Source organism: Musca autumnalis, unplaced genomic scaffold (assembly GCF_047663935.1).
Source record: "Musca autumnalis isolate F117 unplaced genomic scaffold, ASM4766393v1 scaffold_3, whole genome shotgun sequence".
In the NCBI taxonomy this organism is placed as follows: domain Eukaryota; kingdom Metazoa; phylum Arthropoda; class Insecta; order Diptera; family Muscidae; genus Musca; species Musca autumnalis.
In genome coordinates this window covers 247,724,658-247,744,644 of record NW_027411866.1, presented here as the reverse complement: position 1 = coordinate 247,744,644, position 19,987 = coordinate 247,724,658, and the positions used below count along the sequence as shown (strand labels likewise).

Here is a 19,987-nt window from a genome sequence, read left to right as displayed (position 1 = left end):
TTTTAGTTTTATCTTCCTTTCCTTAAAATAAAAAACAAAAAATCATCAAAATAAATTGACACAGTCATTAAATTAAACAAATTATTTATTTTTTCATGAAATATGCATAGAAGACATATTTTGAATAATTGAACCCATGTTATGACGACAACATATTTTAAATTCCGATAATTTGTACGGTAACCCCATCTTTAACAATTTCCATAAAATTAATAACGATTTCAAGAGAATTGTCGCAAGGAAAACTGCCTAATATAAATATGGACTTTTATCTGAAAGAGCATATCTTATACTTCTTTGAAAAATATTGTATAGTTTTGTGGTAAATGGCTACCTGGGAAACCCCCTTTTTATACCCTCAGCATTTATTTCTACTAAACTTAGATGAGGTTCCAATATGGACTCAATCGGTCCACTCCTTCGGGTACCTCCCACACAATATTCGGATAAGTTCAGATTAGGACCTGCTCTCGAATTGCTTTGATTTTCGTTGCAACAACTTGTATTCACTGCCCCCCATACGGCGGTACAAATTTCATCAGGGGCGAGTCCATACTTCCTGAGAAAATAGCCTGAAAGATGCAAAAAGCGCCTATGACACCGTGTGAGGTGGTTGGAGCGCAAGATAACTCTAGAACGGATCTGCCGATTCGGTCCAACACTTGGCCCTAGTAATATTTTGTCTAAACATAGTTTAAGTTCGAAGATAAGCCATATCGGTCCACTCCTACAGGTAACTCCCCCACAAAAGTTCAAAAATGTTCGGAAAAATTGTGCTCACGATAACTCATGAAGGGAGTGACCGATGTAATCCATACTTTGCACATCCTAATATATCTAGCAGATATTGATCAGGTTCGAATATGGACTATATTTTTTCTGGTACCTCTGACACAAAATTTCGGATAAGTTCTCTTTAAGACCTGCTTTGATTTTTGTTGAAGCGATTTCCATTCGCAAGCCCATATTTCTTGGGAAAACAGCCCGAAAGGTGTAAAAACCCCCTGTGGCGGTCGGAGAACACGATAACGCTGGAACTGTTCAACCGATTTGGTCCAACATTTGGTCTTCGTCATATTATATGCAAACTTAGTTTCATGGGGCAATACCGGTCTACAACTTCCGGTACTTCTCCCCAATATTTAAAAAATGTCACTAAAATGCTACCGATTTGGTCCAATATTTGGTCTTCGTCATATTATATCCAAACTTAGTTTCATGGGGCAATACCGGTCCACAACTTCCGGTACTTCTCCCCAATATTTAAAAAATGTCACTAAAATGCTAGGACGATATCACTTGAATGGGGCAACCAATTTGGTTAAAACTTTGGATCTCCTAATATTTTATCAAAATTTAGTTTAACTTCTAAAATGGCCCATATCGGTCATCCCTAAGGGTACCTGCCCTAAAAACGTTCAACATTTGTGTCTTAGTGCAGTTAATTCCAAATCCACATTTTTGTCGTCAAGTTCAAATGCCCAAAAAGGGTCACAAAATTCTGAAGAGACCTTAAATACATTTGATCTGTCCGTAGGTGAAAGTTTCACTTCACATTGGCAAAGCCCTATGACACTTTTTTACTTGTTATAAAATCGTTTTGCGTCGCCAACGATACTTGACATATGAATTTAGACGGCTGTATCATCCCGAGCGTAGTTGAGCCAAAACGACTGTGGTTTGTCGTGGCAGCTGATGCTCCTCAGCTGAGTTGTTTATGACATCTGCGACTGTATATGACATGCCTGAGTGAGGGAGTCCTATCCATCATATGGTGATTAGGATAGGTGTAGTGTGTTGTGTAGGCTCATGCTGGCCAGATGTTTTCGATCAATCCTATAAAATTGTAGACAGCTGCACCATACCGAGCGTAGTTGAGCCAAAACTACACATGATAATTGTTTATGGCATCTGCGGCTACATCTGTGTGAATGCTATTTAAACCTGCTTGAAAGTGTTATTGATCTAGGGCTTCTCTCTTGTAACATTGAATCGTTGGATCCCTCCTGGCCTACCTGGAGGGTGGATGGTCCTATCCACCATATTGTGATTAGGATGGCTCTCACGGTAACACCTGTGCAAGTACTGCAGTGATAGCATGCCATTGTGTAGATGTGCTGTACATGGGGAGGCACACTGTTGCAGTTCTCAGGGAGGCATTCTGACAGGGTTGAATATTTTTTCCATCGCGTTGCACTTATATAGTTATATAGTCAACAAGGATTCTTTATCTGCAACCCCAAGTGCTGCCGGCTGGGGACTTGATGACCTTGTTCCTACATCTCAGCTTGTTGCAGGTGCGGACGACGTGAACATGCTTGTCGAATGAGAATCTTGGGGTGGTTGGTGGGGTGGTGGAATTCTGCTACCATCGACCATGACATTCAGGTTAGGTTAGGTTTAAGGATGCGCAGCCCTCTATTAGAATAGGTGACTGCTTCACTCGGAGACCGTGTAGGCTATTTAAAGATGATGGAGGTTTGTAGTTGAGATGATTAAAGATGAAGGAGATGATAGTGTTGATGCAGCTTGATGAGATGAGGATGATAGGATAGAGATGATGAGATTGTGGTTAGTGTAGGAGATGTAGAGATTGACGCCAAGGAATTATCTGGAAGAGTGAAAAATAGTCTGATTATTAAGGACCTTTGCCAAGCCATGCTAGATGTCTGGCAAAGTTGAGTAGGACGATGGGATCTATGTTAGACAGGAAGAGTGTCTATCTCATATCTGCCTATTGTACGGTATCTCCTTGTTTGCAACATGGGGCACCTACAAAGCAGATGTTCGACAGTCTCTATCTCCTCCGGATCTTCACATAGTCTGCACTAGTCAATGCCACTGTCGTCCCATTTTGAAGTTATGGACCTCACTCTGCAGTGACCCGTTAAAGGTCTCACCGCGATTTTCATCCCTAACTTATCAAGTGAGAGGAGGGAAGCCGTTCTTCGACGAAACAACACAGGCCAGATTGCCTTGGATACCCTACAACCAGGTTCCAATAGCCATCTTTGATGTGCTTTCTCATGGAAGATCTCCCGAAGTTTGCCGATGTAGTGGCACATAGGTGGCCGGACGGTTTCATCAACTGATAAGTCGATAGACCAAGAGCCACCTCGAGCCAGTTCATCTGCTACCTCGTTTCCCATGATGTTGCTATGACCCGGAACCCAACATAGCTTTACGATATCGTGTAAGTCCTGCAGAGCTCTCCTACAATCAAGAATAGCTCTTGAATTTATGGTCCAAAACTTGAGAGCCTTGAGGGCCGCTTGACTATCGACATATATAGTCACCGGTCCTGTAAGACTGCCTTCAAGCCCTTTCACCAATTCATCTGCTTTTCTGATAGCAGAATCTCCGCCTGAAAAACACTACAATTATCGTCAAGCTTATTTGAGTTTTCAATTAGTGGATTCTCGCAGTAGACGCCAGTACCTCATCTCTGCAGTCCATGTGGTAAACAAAGTGGTCGAAAATTTAGTGGCTGATATTTGTATGTTCCTCGCGTGGGAAAAGGTAATATGATCAGTCAAATAGGAGTTCAGTCTTTCACAAATCATTCGCATACTTTACCATCTCAATACCGTCGGGAGAGGATGTAATACAGGAGAGGTAGAGTTCAAACAGTTCAGGAGATATGACCGCACCTTGGGGAAATCCCTTGCCAACAACTCAGTTTTTCTGACTCCAACTTTTCAGATGATTTAGCCACTTGTTGTGTTTTTGCTCACAGACAAACCGGTTAACTTCAGTGTCAGCTTCAGGTCAGGTTGGCACGGCGCCTCTGATGAGAAAAAAAAATAGTCTCGACTCGGGTATGGCGAGACCATGATATTCTTCCGACTCATGAAATCCACTATTTCATCGAACTTATCTCGGAGTCCTTGCAAGTAAGTTGACAAAAGGAAGCATTTTCGGGGATGGGTGTTAGGTTATGTATTTGCGGCTTTTGTTTGGGAACTGCGGTTTTCTGATTACGAAAAAATCCACGAGCTCAGAAAAAAATGTTTAAAAATTCACGAGCTCAGAAAAAAATGTTAAAAATCCACGAGCTCAGAAAAAAATGTTTTAAAAATCCACGAGCTCAGAAATTTTTTTTTTTTTAAATCCACGATCTCAGAATTTTTTTTTTTTTTAAAATCCACGAGTTCAGAAATTTTTTTAAAAAAATCCACGAGCTCAGAAACTTTTTTTTTAAAAAAATCCACGAGCTCAGATTTTTTTTTAAAAAATCAACGAGCTCAGAATTTGTTTTAAAAAATCCACGAGCTTAGAATTTTGTTTTAAAAAATCCGCGAGCTTAGAATTTTTTTTTTAAAATCCACGAGCTCAGATTTTTTTTTAATCCACGAGCTCAGATTTTTTTTTAAGTCCACGAGTTCTGAATTTTTTTTAAAAAAATCCACGAGTTCAGAATTTTTTAAAAAAATCCACGAGTTCTGATTTTTTTTTTAAATCCACGAGCTCACATTTTTTTTAAATCCACGAGCTCAGAATTTTTTATTTAAAAATCCACGAGCTCAGAATTTTTAAAAAAAAAAAAAACCACGAGCTCAGAATTTGTTTTTTAAAAATCCACGAGCTCAGAAATTTTTTTTTAGAAAATCCACGAGCTCAGAAATTTTTTTTAAAAAATCCACGAGCTCAGAAAAATAATTTTAAAAAATCCACGAGCTCAGAAATATAATTTTAAAAAATCCACGAGCACAGAAAAATAATTTTAATGAATCCACGAGATCAGAATTTTTTTTTTAAAAATCCACGAGTTCAGAAAAAAATTTAAAAAAAATCTACGAGCTCAGAAAATTTTTTTTTTTAAAAATCCACGAGCTCAGATTTTTTTTAAAAAAATCCACGCGCTCAGAAAAAAATATTTAAATAATTACATGCTGGGAAAAATTATTTAAAAAAATCCAAGACCTGTGAAAATTTTTTTTAAAAAAATCCACGACCTAAGAAAAAATTCTTTGAAAAAATCCACAAGCTCAGAAAGAAAATCTCTAAACAATCCACGAGCTCAGAAAAAATTATTTTAAAAAATCCAAGAGCTTATTTCCCAAATTGTTAAACTAATTACCAGAATTACTTTTCAACCATTTATAGTGATAGGCGACACTGGAAGTGGAACCACAACCATTAACCACAGTCCAACCAAAGTATTCTTTTATGCGGCTGGCTGGACATAGAGGAGTAGTGCCTGAAGAATCTTCGTTGCTGGTGACAAAAAGCAAACCGGTCTATCAAATTCACCTATTCTGGCATTCTTGACTCTATTCAGTAGAGGGATTTACAAACCCTGTTTCTCGCGTAGGTTACAATATAGCTTAGTAAAGGTAAATTAAGGATGCTTGTCAGATTTTCGAACTCGAATTAATTTAATTCCCTAAGTTTTGGAGCTTTGTCATTTCTAACTTTTTCCTTTTTCGTGTTTTTTTTTTTTTTTGAACAATATTGTGTATCTAAAAATTTTTTTTACAGTTCCATCTTTTGTTAGTGAATTCAGACAAATTGGGAGTCTCCAAGGACTTGTAATATTTGTGTCGTGCAAATGCGATGGAATTTTTTTGAAATATATAATTGAGTTCGATTATAATTGTATCGAATCATTTAATTTGAGGGTGTGTAATTTATGTTTATTTTCATTTCAGGCCATAATTTTTTTTGTTTTCCATCCAAACACCACAACACTTATATAACAAATTATCTAAATGATATAATATTTAATGAAAATAATCTAAGACAACTATAAAAAATAGCAACATTAAAATTAATCTTCATTAACCAAAATAAAAAAAAAACAAAATCCTTGGAAAATTGTTACAATGACAAAAAACGAATCACTATTGTAAATGTGGCTTATGTTAAATAGTCCCGCTATTTTTTCTCTTCTCCACTCTCCACAAAACCTAATTGACCACCTCTCTCCTATTCAAACAAACAAATATAGACAAAAATATATAAAAAAGTATTAATTATAAATAATAAAATTGTGTAAATGTTTATTTCACAATCACCACCACCACAATCACACAGCAGAGATACCCCCTCCTTTTCAACAACAACAACAATGTAATAAGAACCGGAGTTTGTTTTTGAATAGAGGAAACAAAAAGGTTTGGAAAAATATAGAAATTAACATTTCTGGACAATAATAAATGTATTGAATTTTAATTTGGAAAGATGAAATTAAGAGAGATTATTTTTCAAAAAAGAGGTTACTGCTTATGGACGACGGTTCCAGTCATGAGAAATGGGTAGGAGTTATTCAATTGATGGCAGGCACTAGAGCGATGTGGACTTCCCAATATTATTTTTTTATTTTACTTGGTTTTGTTCTCGTCCACTTAAAATTACTCCTTTTCATGGTTTGTTGGGAAAACGACGAATTTTTGATAAGAGTGAAATATTGTCTGCAGGTGGTTTCCTAGAGCGATGTGGACTTCTCAATATTATATTTTTTATTACTTGGAGTTATTTTTTTTTTTCTTCCTTTTTTTTCTCTCCCATCGGACGCCTCCCCAGGTGGTGGATAGGGGAACGCTCATCAGATATGGCGGGTACCGCAGAAATAAAATATGCGGGGCGAACCAAAAGAAAAAAAATGGAAAATGGCAGCGTCTGACCAAAGGATTGGCGGCAGCAAACAGCGTCTGAACTCCAGGAGGAGCGGCTGAATACGGAGACGGAAAACTCTAAACCCTTCAGAAGGCCTCGGCAAACCACTGAAGTATAATGCCTAGAAAAATCATACAATTACAATGAATACAGAAAATAACCTACGGCCCTCAGTCTCCGGCAATCAGAGGGTGCTAAGAATCCCCGGAGGTAAAACCAAAACCAGACTTAGAATAGGAACTTGGAATGTGAGAAGTCTTTATGAGCTTGGAAAACTAGACAACACCATAAGCGAAATGGGAAGACTACAAATTGATATCCTGGGTATCAGTGAAACGTGGTGGGTGGAGGATGCGGAATTTATTTCCCAGAACGTAAAAATTTATCATTCCGGAAATAGAGAGGGAATTCATAGAAAGGGCGTTGCTATTATAGTAAAAAGCCACATAGCGACCTGTGTCACTGGATATGTTCCAATTTCTGATAGGGCGATGATGATAAAAATATCTGCAAAACCAATAAACATGAACATAATACAAGTATATGCACCTACAAGTGATAGCGATAATGATGAATTGGAAAAGTTTTATTACGACGTTGAAAATTTATTAAAGATGACAAAACCACACGATATTACAATAATCCAGGGAGATTTTAATGCTAAAGTTGGGCAAGAAGAAACAACCGGAATCACCGGAAAATTTGGCTTAGGACAACGGAATGAAAGAGGAGAACGACTAATACAATTCTGTCAAGAACACAGTTTTAAGGTTGCTAATACTATGTTTCGCCTCCATCCAAGACGACTTTACACCTGGAAATCGCCACAAGACAATAACAGAAACATTGTTAGAAACCAAATTGACTACATTTTAATAAATAGGCGATATTCCTCCTGCATGAATAAATGTTCTACGTATCCAGGAGCTGATGTTCCCTCGGACCATAATCTTCTGTTAGGGAAATTACAGATAAAGCTAACTACTATCCGAAAGAAAACACCAAAGCGAAGAGTTAACATTCAAAAATTAAACGATCCTTCCACTAAACAATCAATGAAAGATCACCTTAATGCAGGACTACAAAATATTGATGGAGAAGATGTCGAGACCTTATGGAACAATGTAAAAAATTCCATAAATACTATAACCAGCAATATCCTTGGAACCACAACATCTAAAAGAGAGGACACATGGATGACCGACGAGATACGCGCACTTCGCATAGAAAGGAGCAAACATAAGAATTCAAACTATGAAAGATATTGGGAAATTAATCAAGAAATAAAAGTCGCAACTCGGGCCGCAAAAAATGCACAATTAAACAAACAGTGCCAGGAAATTGAAAGACTCCAAATCTTACATGACGATTTCAATCTCCACAAAAAGTTAAAAGAGGCATCTGGAATATATTCAAAAAGATCATCTACATTTATTTTCGATGAGAATAATACAGCCATATATGAAACTGCAGAAAAGAAAAAACACTGGGAAAAATATGTTAGAAGTCTGTTCACAGATACCGCAAGAACCGAAATGCATAGCACAGATGGAGAAGCCAATTTTGGGGGAAGACGCATTACAGAAAGCGAATTAGATGTGGCCATAAATTCAATGAAAAACAACAAAGCTACCGGGCCGGATGAAGTCCCATCTGAATTACTTAAATTACTAGATGGAAGAAATACACAACTATTGTTGAAGTTATACAACCAAATTTATGAAACAGGACAATACCCTCAAGATTGGCTAAAATCTACGTTTATTATGATTCCCAAGAAAAACAACGCGAAGACGTGCGGAGATTATAGATTAATAAGCCTTATGAGTCATGCCCTAAAAATATTTTTAAAGATAATACATAGGCGCATATACCCAATATGTGAAGCACATATGGGGAAAACGCAATTTGGTTTCAAGGAAGGCATGGGAACTCGAGAGGCCCTACTTAGTTTGAATGTACTCATACAAAACTGCCGCGATGTACAAAAAGATGTCTACGTATGTTTTGTCGACTACGAAAAGGCATTCGACACGGTCAACCACCACAAATTAATGGAAATTTTGATTTCAATTGGGTTAGAGGATAGCGACATAAAATGCATCAGAAACCTATACTGGCAACAGACCGCAAACATTCAAGTAGATGGTGAAATTACTGGAAATATTCCGATTTCAAAAGGTGTAAGGCAGGGGTGCATACTATCGCCCCTTCTGTTTAATCTGTACTCTCAAAAAATATTTGAGGAGTCAATATGTGGGAAAAATATCGGAATAAGAATAAACAACACAATTATAAACAATATTCGTTATGCCGACGACACCACCCTAATTGCAAGCAGCCTCGCAGGACTACAAAAATTAATAGATGCTCTTGAACATGCAAGTACGTCATATGCCTTAAAAATTAATATAAAAAAGACAAAGTTCATGATTATAAGTAGAAGAGGCGTCGAATCCAACACTCTTTTAAGCATCAATGGTACTCCAATAGAAAGAGTCTCAACATTCAAATATCTCGGAGTTCAAATTAACGAAAACTGGGATCCATCAATGGAAATAAAATGTCGAATTGAAATGGCAAGAAACTCTTTTTTTTAAGTATCGAAAAATATTAACGAGTCATGACATAACCCTGGAAACAAAAAAACGATTTGTTAAATGCTACATATGGTCAGTACTATTATACTCGGCAGAAACATGGACACTAAAAGCAGCAGACGAGAGAAGACTGCACTCGTTTGAGATTTGGATATACCGACGGATCTTAAAGATATCCTGGATAGATCACATTTCAAATAATGAAGTACTGAGGCGAATGAATACCGATAGTCAAATGATCAGAATGATAAAAACGAGAAAAACTGCTTATTTGGGACATCTTATGAGAAACAGAAAATATAATCTCCTCCAAGCAATCATAAGATCCAAAATAGAAGGACGCCGTCCGAGAGGGAGACGAGAAATAACATGGATCAAAAACATTCAGGAATGGACAGGACACCAAGATGAAACAAGCCTTTTAAGCGCCGCCAGAAATAGAGATCTAGCTATAATTGAATGAAATATTTTTTTTTATTTTATTATACATATACAATCAAACAACTCTGTAATAATCAACATTGTATGATCGCTAATATCCGAATACGGATTTGCAAATAAAGAAGAAGAAGATTACTTGGTTTTGTTTGCATCCACTTAAAATTAATCCTTTTCATGTTATGTTGGGAAAACGACGAATTTTTGATAAGTGTGAAAAATTGTCTGCAGGTTGTTTCCTAGAGCGATGTGGACTTCTCAATATTATATTTTTTATTTTACTTGGTTTTGTTCGCATCCACTTAAAATTAATCCTTTTCATTTTATGTTGGGAAAACGACGAATTTTTGATAAGTGTGAAAAATTGTCTGCAGGTGGTTTCCTTAAATCCCAACCCAAGAAGAGCACACAAAGTCACATTTATTCCATAATTTCATGTAAATTGTAAAATAACCTCACTTTTTATATTACAGCTCAATAAAGAATAATGCACGAAGAAGAGGACAGCAATATGGGCGAGGATACTTCGTCCACAACCTCCCATAAGACGGCGAAAAAAGACGCCGAACCACAATCACCAGCAATGTCCGACGAGGAACCCGAAGAACCACCACCATCCTTCAGTTTAGCCACTCTGGGCCTGCAACGTGTGGGCACTGCACCACCACCTAAACCGCAACCACAACAACCCATACAAATGCTGAACGCTCGTGGAATGCCAGCTAGAATCAGAAAACGTAATCGTCTATTTTTCGATGATGACATTATCAACGATGACAAACCACTGCGAATGAGTCTATCGCCAAGGAAGAATACGATGAAAGTTAACTCGCCACACAAGACACCAACAAAAATTCTTAAAAAACGTAAAGGTGTGGCTTCACGTTATATGCGTTCGGAAGACAAACACCATCATTCCCCCTCAACATCGGCCCGTGGAGGCGGTGGTGCTGCTGGTGGAAATTCGGTGAATACCACTCCCAAGTCGGGAACCAATAGAAATAATGCCACCACACCGGGAGGAGGTAGTGCGATTGGTTCCATTATACCAGCAGACAAGAAAATTGGACAAGGGATTGGAATGCGTTTACGCAATCTTTTGAAACTACCAAAGGCCCACAAATGGGTTATCTATGAATGGTTCTATTCTTTCATCGATAAACCCTTGTTCGAGGGTGAAAATGATTTCCAAGTTTGCTTGGCAGAATCATTTCCCAATCTACGTACCCGAGAATTAACTCGAGCTGAATGGCAAAAAGTGCGTTCCCTGATGGGTAAGCCGCGGCGTTGTTCCCAGGCCTTTTTTGATGAGGAACGTCGAGAATTGGAAAAGAAGCGACAGAAAATGCGTTTTATGCAAAGTCGCCGGTCTGGTGAGGTTAAGGATATGAATTTCCTCAGGGATTTACCCGATAAAATACCGCTACCTTTACCGGTTGGTACCAAGGTAACGGCCAGATTACGTGTTCCGCAAGATGGCATATTTAGTGGTACTGTGGATGCCTTCGAATCTATGACATCATCATATCGTGTAACCTTTGATCGCCCTGGTTTGGGTACCCATTCTATACCCGACTATGAAATTGTCTCTGAGAACTTTAATGAAATGTTGCCCTTACAGTGTATAACCAAAGATTTTCGTCCAAGCCTAATGAGCGTTTACAATGGAGCCACCAGAAACACCGTCTCACCAATGCGTGGTGGCGGTTTGCGCCAAGTACGCTCTTCATACAATATGAGTTTAAATAAAAGTGACCCCCTATTAGGTGAGGTTATTGACAGTCCCTTTAAAAATCCTGTAATACGTGAGGAGAATATAAATGGTTATCCGCCAAAACTATTGGAGACTTTGGTACGCCTCAAGAGGGCTTTGAAAATCAAGCAATCGAAACTTAGTCGACTCAATGACATGAACAATGAAGCCGAGTTGAAGGTATCACAACAATTGGTTGCGGCCCACAACAACTCTGGTAATTCATCCTCGGATGAAAGTCAAAATGTAAATGCCGCAGATGGCAATGGTCCCCAGCTGAGTGAGGAGTTCCAACGGCGTTATGCCTCCATAATTATTTCCATGGAAAAAATGAATCGTGACATACAAGATTATCTAAATGAAGTGCAATCTTTTGCCACAGACATAACAAGGGATCCACAAGTCCAGGCCATGTTAACACCATCATATTTAAGAGAAAAATGCCGTGAAGCTGCCGAGGAGGCAGTGCAACGCAATGCCCAAGGTATTTTAAAGAATAAAGCCATTCTAAGTCTCATCAAGAAATTGGCAACTGTCCTCCTAGTTGCCTCCCATTTGAGTAGTGAGAATACAGCACAAGTCAATAAGGTCCTGGAGGGCTGCATCGAAGAAGTGCGTTCAAGTTTGTATGGCGTCAATGTGGAAACGTTCCAGAAACATGTACAAATCCACTTGCATCACATACGTTTGGGTATTGGCCAGAGCATGATGAATGCCAGTGCTAATATGATGAATGTTAGTGGCGGAGGCGGAAACGTAGAGCGTTAAATGGTGACTGGATGTATCTCCTTCTTTATTTTTGTTTAAATTTAGCTTACACATAAATACACACACGGATTTTGTTTAATTATGAATCTTTTTCTTATTTTTAAAACGTTTACTTGTTCAGTTCCATTACGTATTTGTATAAATAAATATGGTGACTTTAAAAAACAAATGAAAAAGATTTATTAATTTTTATTAAAAAACATAGAAACAAATTTATTAAGGTCTACTTAATCACTTTCTTCTTCATCGTCGTCATCATCTTCCTCTTCACTCGATTGCTGCAACCATTCAATTAGTTTTTGCAAAGATTTACGCAAACTTTCATGTTGTTCCAAATCCAATTCTTCGTGCCAGGCCAAAATGGCTTCTTCGCTTACGAAATCCTTGTCGTAGAGGAAGTGCACAATTTGTGAAATCTTTTCACGCACCTTGGGATTTTCTTCATAGATATCCTGAGAAGAAAACGAAAAAATGGATTATTTCTGAGAAGCTGACAGTTCGCTATATGGAGAGCTCAAGAATACATTAAATTAGACAAGACTGGGTGGAGAAGCCTTGATAACGGATCAACTAAAAACCCTATTAACCGAACTAAAATGGATGACAATGTCGCTAGGACATATTGTACCAGAAGCCTGGGAAATTGGCAAGTGGTCCCGCTATTGAAGCCAGGAAAGGAAGCCAGCAACTAATAGCGAAGATTCTTTAAAAAAAAACCAAGGTCTTTAACAATATTCTTTAAAAAAATATAAGACTTTAAATATAATCTTTAAAAAATCCACGGACTTTGACTCGAAGTCATGTCTTGCGAACCTGAACCGCGCCCTGGCTAAGTGGGAATTTAATATTCTGACAAGAAGGATGACAATTTTGACGTCCTCGAATATGTAGATTCAATAGGATCACAACGTCACAATATGATGGTACGTACAAAATTGTAAATCCCTACTCATTTAAAAAAATATTCGGATGTGTTCTGAGACACACTTCACCTCTCACTCTCACATGCCTCAAACATTTTGCTCACCCCATTTACTACTATTTTTGCGAATTTCATGAGGCTAAGATTCATTAGGGTATTTAAAAAGAAGAGTACATCCTAGTCCGTCCGAAAAAATACTTGAAAAATAAGCGTAAATGGGGTGAACTAAATGCTTGAGGCGTGAAATGTGTCTCAGAACATACCCGATTCTTTTATAAAATTCAATCTGATCTTTTGTCTTAGATTATTTTCTTACCTCCAAAGCCTTTAAGCAATCCACCATGGAATCTTCACTTTTAATATAATTCGACATTACGGGACCCAATTGTTTAAAGACAGCATTAATGTCCACCAAAACATTACCGCTACATTCCTTAATGGGTGGCAAACTAAATATGGCCTTAACAACATTAAAGTTGACCTCCTTCAGCGACATATTATAGGCATAACGTGAGGAATTGATTTCCAATATAAGAAAATCGGGATTGGATTTTTCTTGGAAACCACGTGACAGGGAATCAATAACCTCGGAGAGGAAAACTAAAATAAAAAGGAAGATTAATGATTAAGGATAAAAATTAAATTCTCCATTTACATACTGTTGGTATCATCGGGCATTGGTGAACACGGCCTGGACTCGTCTTCATCACTGCTCGAACAATAATCACTTTCCTCATAGGTAAGTGGCAATTTCATCATTTTAGGTACCACCTTTCCTTCGGGCAAATCTTCTTCATCATCGTCCTCATCTTCAGAAGTAGCTAAATTACGATCCGAAGCCGTGATGATGAAAGCTTTGTCGCCCAACTTTTTAATATCGCCAGTTTCTAAAAAATATTTTTGGTTAATGCAATTGAAATTAGCAAGAACTTAGATATTTTCTTGTGCAATCAATATAGGGTTGAGTTTCTACCTTACCTTCGTCATCTTCCGTAACTGCCGATGTAACTACCGCACCCGACAAATTCGTACTAGCTGGCAGGACACAATCTTGACCCACCACACAGCCATCTCTTAGTTCAGTCTTGCATCCAACCTTAGCATTAGCACCCACAATACAAAATTCCAAAACACAATTGTCTTCCACAACAGCATCGTCCAATATAAAAGCATTTAACAGACGACATTTGTGTCCAATTTTAACATTATTTCCCAAAACACTACAACTCAGGTATGAACCACTACCAACCGAACTACCCGCACCAGCCACCACATTTTCTCTCAGTGTTACCTTTGACATATTTGATTCTGGACTACGATAAATGTTGTTTTTCAAAAAGATGTATTGTTGCTTCAAACCCACCACACCCATATCGGGTACAAGGGGATAAGTCCAACGGCTTATAATATCATTGCTAACTATTTGATACGTTAACCAATTATTTACTTTGCGGGCATATTGTTCTCTGGGCAGCAGGGAAACATATATACGGCTATCTAGAATTTCTTCATTTATCAATATGCCCTTAACAAAGTCATCTCGGGTTTCAAAATCAAAATTATCCGAAAACAGCGATAGCATTGAAGGTGAACCAATGGCCATTTGAGGATCAATGAGATTGTGATACAAAGCCACTTGGGAATTGTTCATAAATACCTCCAAAGGTATTTCGAAGTTGGTCTCTTTGCCATTCAAACGGAGCCTTTGATGATGATGTAGTCGGTTGTTTTGTATATCCACCGCAATCATGATTTCATTGCCGGTACGTAAGTGGTTTTCAGCTTCTTTGAAGATGAGAGTGGCAGCAGCACCTTTGTCATATTTGGCTATTTTTCTAAAATGAAGTATATTTAGTTTATTTGGGCTCCAATAATGAATTGCTAGTTCCACTTACTTGTGTTGTTCAAAGATGGGCCTAAAATCGGCATTGGTAACTGTGTCAGCTCCTAGTATTACAAAATTTCCTCGTATCAATGCCTTGCTATCCAATTCTCGCATGGCATCACCAAAACAACGACAGCCTTCACCACCAATGACCGTAACTTTCATATTCACCGACCATGATTTGAGTGATGCAATTCCTTTCCTATCCAAATAAAATGTAAACAAATTAAAAGGTGTTCAGGAATTGTGGGTTAAAATTCCATTTACTTTATGAAGTCTCTTAGGCTTTGCAAATGTTGACTGGCAAACACAAATACCTCCTCGATCCCACTACGATTTAAAGCCTCCAGGGCATAATCCAGCATGGAAACATTGACCAAAGGAATAAGAGCCTGAAAATGAAAGTCGTATGAATATCAAAAGACACGATTGTTTTGTATTTCAACTTACCGTAGAGTCGGTGTCGGACAATGGTTTAAAGTTTTCCACATTGTTGTCGGCTATAAGAATAGCTTGTATAACATCCTTTTTGTCAAAATGATCCATTCCAGTTTAATTTTTGCAAACCGCAAATCTCCGCATGCAACGTCAACTAGAGTTGTGTCGTTCCGGAACGAACTAGTTCAAAGGAACTACAAAAGGAACGACCGGTACTAGGTCCGACTATGCGGTTCATCTAGTTCCATTTGCTCCCTCGTTCGTTTTTCTCCCATTCTTTTTGCTCTTCTCTTTTACTCTTATGTTACACGCTGAAACTTTCATACGAAACTTTCCCATTATTTTGGCGTTCTTAGGTCGAGACCCCCATTACAGTAATTTCATAAAATTACTTTTGTATGGAACTCGATCTATGAACGCCAAAATAATGGGAAAGTTTCTTATGTCCTTGGTCACACTAGATGGTTTCATTGAAACAATTTCATGAAATCCAGGGTTCCTAGGTCGATTTCCATACTAGAGTAAAAGTTACTGTAGTGGGGAACTCGATTTAAGAATCCCTAAAAGTTTCAATGAAACCACTCTAGTGTGACCTTCGACTATGAAAGTTTTAGCGTGTAACATAATAGCATGGCTGCATGATGCACAAGAAGAGAATGCTATTTTGGGTTTTGTATGGGAAAGAGAGTTGTAGTTAACAAAGACGCGTGCATGGCTGATAAGAGTTAGTTAGTTCCATCAGTTCATTTAACATCAGCTGTCTCTCTCTCCCTATCTTTTATTAGTGAATAAGAAATCTAATAGTGTAATTTCGTTTTTCATTTACTAAACTGATCTTTTCCGAATTAAAAAAATGCAATTGAAGTGCAGTCGGACCTTGATTATCCGTTATGGTCGGGACCGGAGGCATTACGGATAATCGATTTTCACGGATAATGGAGTCAACTCTTTTTATGCGGCTTTTGAACACATTTTTTAGTAAAAATTGCATAATATCGCACAATAATATTTAACTGTGCTATTTTTATTATATTGGTTTAAGAAAAGACATGAAACAAAACTAAAAATTCAAGAATTTACATCTGCATAAATGCTGATCAGGGTCCCAAGGACTACCTATGGTGAAAATTTCAGCCCGATCCGAGTGGTGCCCATAAATAAAGTAATGGTGTTAAAGTAGGACTTTCCCGAAATGTCAAGGCCCATATCACGGGAAGTATGGACTTCCCCCGGGAAATATATATATATATAGTTGTTATCAGGGTCCCAAGGACTACCTATGGTGAAAATTTCAGCCTGATCCGAGAGGTGCCCCTAAACGAGACTAAAACCATGTTTATATTATAGCCTTTTGCAGGGTTAACCTTCTTTATGAGGATTTGTTTGACGTATATGTAATGGAATTGACATTTATAACCCAGTGGGTTTGTTAAATCCGGTTATATATAAACGTACTATTAAGCCCAAAACGATTGTAAATTTGTTTTAAATATTTGTAATATACCATGAAGAAAGTCGACAAAAAAAAATATTTTTGTTTTGATGAAGAAGAAGCACGAACGATATGAACTGAGCATGGTACAATTAGAAAGGTAGATGCCTCAGCCCAGCTGATCGAATCTAAAACGTCAAAAAACTATGAATTCGCCATGAAAAATCAAAACAAAAAACCATATGATTCGGTAAGTAAGAGATAGCATGTCTACACTTTATAGACAAACACACGCTAAAACTTTCATACGAAACTTTCCCATTATTTTGGCGTTCATAGATCGAGTTCCATCTTCTTCTTCTTCTTTATTTGCAGACCCGTATTCGGGTGTTGGCGATCATACAATTGTTTTACATTGTTAACAATTTAATTATATTTTTTTATTCCATTATAGATAGGTTTCGATTCTTGGCAGCATTCAGGAGGTTTCTTTCGTCTTGCAGTCCCGTCCATTCTTGAATATTTCTTATCCATGATGTTTCTTTTCTGCCTCTTGGTCTTCTTCCATCTATTGTGGTTTGGATAATGGCTTGGAGGAGCTTATATTTTTCATTGCGCATTATATGGCCCAGATAAGATGTTTTTCGGCTTTTTACATCGCGTGTTATTTGTCGTTCCACATTCATCCGTCGTAGTACTTCTTCATTTGAAACGTGGTCAGTCCAGCGAATTTTTAGAATACGACGATAAATCCACATTTCAAAAGAATTTAGTCGTTTTTCGTCGGCTAATTTTATCGTCCAAGTTTCTGCAGAGTATAATAATACTGACCATATGTAGCATCTGACAAAACGTATTTTCGTTGAAAGGCTTATGTCATGGCTGGTTAGCGTTTTCTTATATTTGGAAAATGAATTTCTTGCCATTTCGATTCGGCACTTAATTTCACTTGACATATCCCATCGGTCATTTATCTGGACTCCTAGATATTTATATGTTCTTACACGTTCTATTTCTATGTTATTAATTATCATAGGTACATTATTTTCCACCTGTTTTCTGCTGACAATCATATATTTAGTTTTTCTTATGTTTATTGATAATCCATATTTTTCACTGGTCTTCATGAGTGCATCTATTTGTCTTTGTAGCCCTGCTAAGCTGCTTGCCAGTAATGTGGTGTCGTCAGCGTAACGAATGTTATTGATGAGGATGTTATTTATGCTAATGCCAATGTTTTTGGAAGCTATTGATTCTTGAAACATTCTTGTTAAAGAGAAGAGGTGACAAAATACATCCTTGCCGTACACCTTTCGAAATTGGGATATTGTCAGATAATTCACCATCGAGTTCCATACAAAAGTAATTTTATGAAATTACTGTAATGGGGAACTCGACCTAAGAACGCCAAAATAATGGGAAAGTTTCGTATGAAAGTTTTAGCGTGTAACATAAGAGATGGTACCATGGAACAGAGTGAACGAGTGTGAGATAGAGCTGGCAAACCATCGATATTCCCAACATTAGATATTTTCTATATAATGTCTTAATATATCGATTGCTATCGATACTATCGTTAAGTTGTCATCGCCATTAATTTGGAGATGCAAATGGCGGAAATGTCAATGATTTTCTTGAAATTATGCAAAAGTAGTTCACAGAAATGTGAAGGAGAATAAACAACTGCTTTTATTTCATAAAAAATGTAAAAAATACATTTTATTTTACCGAAATATGTGTACGTGTGACTACGGACTTACTTTCTTACACACACATAGCCGAAAAGCAGCGAAATTTATATTTATTTCAAAGATTTCAGGTTAGGGTTTTTATTCCGATAATATCTATAGGCAAAACTATCTATCGATATTGAATTTTTAAATAATAATCGAAAATTTTATATAGTCCATATTAACATTAGGCAATTTCCCTTGCGGCAATTGTCAGTTTGTCGATGAGAGAGGGTGTTGACAGACAGAGGGTTACCATCAGCGATGCCAACTGTTCGAATGTAAAAATAGCTACAGCCACATACGCATTGTAGCGATTTTTACCTTGAAACAGTAGACATTCCTGCTTAAACAGTGGTTTTTCTCCGTCAAAAATCACCACAAGTAGTGGGAAAACCACCAACTTGTCATCCCTGGTTACCATATGCCTCACCTCTCTCTCCATCAAACTGACAATTGCCGCAAGGAAAATTGCCTAATATAAATATGGATATACTTCAATGAATTTTTAAATTTTTAAAAAATAATCGATTTTATCGATAGTGCCATCGATTTTTTGCCAGCTCTAGAAGGTAGAGGAATCTCCCATGGTACAAATACACAGGTAGCCGCATCGGCAATTGTTGGCAACATAAGATGTCAAAATTTGACATCAATTCAATGCAATTGACACATCATGTTACCATCAGCTGGCATGATAATGCTACCTGTATTATTGTACCATGGAATCTCCTAAAAGTTAAGCGGGGTACACACGATCAGTTTTGACTGTCGATTTTTCGGAAATATCGATAAATGTTAAACTATCCAGCATAGAGCTGGCAAAAAATCGATGGCACTATCGATAATATCGATTGTTATTTAAAAATTCAATATCGATAGATGGTTCTACCTATCGATATTATCGGAATAAGAACCCCTAACCTGAAATTCATTGAAATAAATAGAAATTTCACTACTTTTCGGTTATGTGTGAGTGAGAAAGTAAGCCCGTAGTCACACGTACACATTTTTCGGTAAAGTAAAATGTATTTTTTTATATTTTTTATAAAATAAAAGCAATTGTTTATTCTCCCTCCCATTTCTGTGAACTACTTGTGCAAAATTTCAAGAAAATCATTGACATTTCCTCCATTTGCATTTCCAAATTAATGGTGATAAAAACTTAACGATAATATCGATAGCAATCGATATTTTAAAACATTATATCGAAAATATCTAATGTTGGGAATATCGATGGTTTGCCAGCTCTAATCCAGCAACCACAAAACACTGATTTTCCTGCTTATGTCATGTTCACACGAGCGTTTCAATTACGTTGTTCGCCTGTCGGACGACGTACACCCGTTTCCACGACACCATTCGTAATTGACAGAAACATAAACAAAATTTCCTTTTGGTCT

The 19,987-nt window shown here is 37.4% G+C and overlaps 2 protein-coding genes across 3 annotated transcripts in view; one reads left to right on the top strand and one right to left on the bottom strand.

The window, feature by feature from the left end:
- The window catches only part of mip130 (Myb-interacting protein 130), a 45,439-nt gene extending 33,086 nt beyond the window's left edge, over positions 1–12,353 (top strand). The window contains exons 1-2 of one of the 2 annotated variants that reach the window (XM_073977671.1): positions 5,552–6,419; positions 9,888–12,353. In XM_073977671.1, the coding sequence (XP_073833772.1) occupies positions 10,144–12,177 (2,034 nt within the window). In that variant the 5' untranslated portion in view covers positions 5,552–6,419; positions 9,888–10,143 and the 3' untranslated portion in view covers positions 12,178–12,353. Of the gene's footprint in view, positions 1–5,551; positions 6,420–9,887 lie in introns of those variants that run through there. The other variant, XM_073977670.1, reaches the window with a different exon arrangement.
- eIF2Bepsilon (eukaryotic translation initiation factor 2B subunit epsilon) lies at positions 12,334–15,615 on the bottom strand. Its single transcript, XM_073977672.1, has 7 exons — positions 15,435–15,615; positions 15,252–15,376; positions 14,995–15,186; positions 14,078–14,934; positions 13,759–13,986; positions 13,416–13,699; positions 12,334–12,629 (listed from the first exon to the last, which is right to left on the bottom strand). The coding sequence occupies exons 1-7, from the start codon at positions 15,528–15,530 to the stop codon at positions 12,405–12,407; spliced, it is 2,007 nt and encodes a 668-aa protein (XP_073833773.1). The 5' UTR covers positions 15,531–15,615; the 3' UTR covers positions 12,334–12,404.
- Between the last annotated feature and the right edge of the window lie 4,372 nt (positions 15,616–19,987).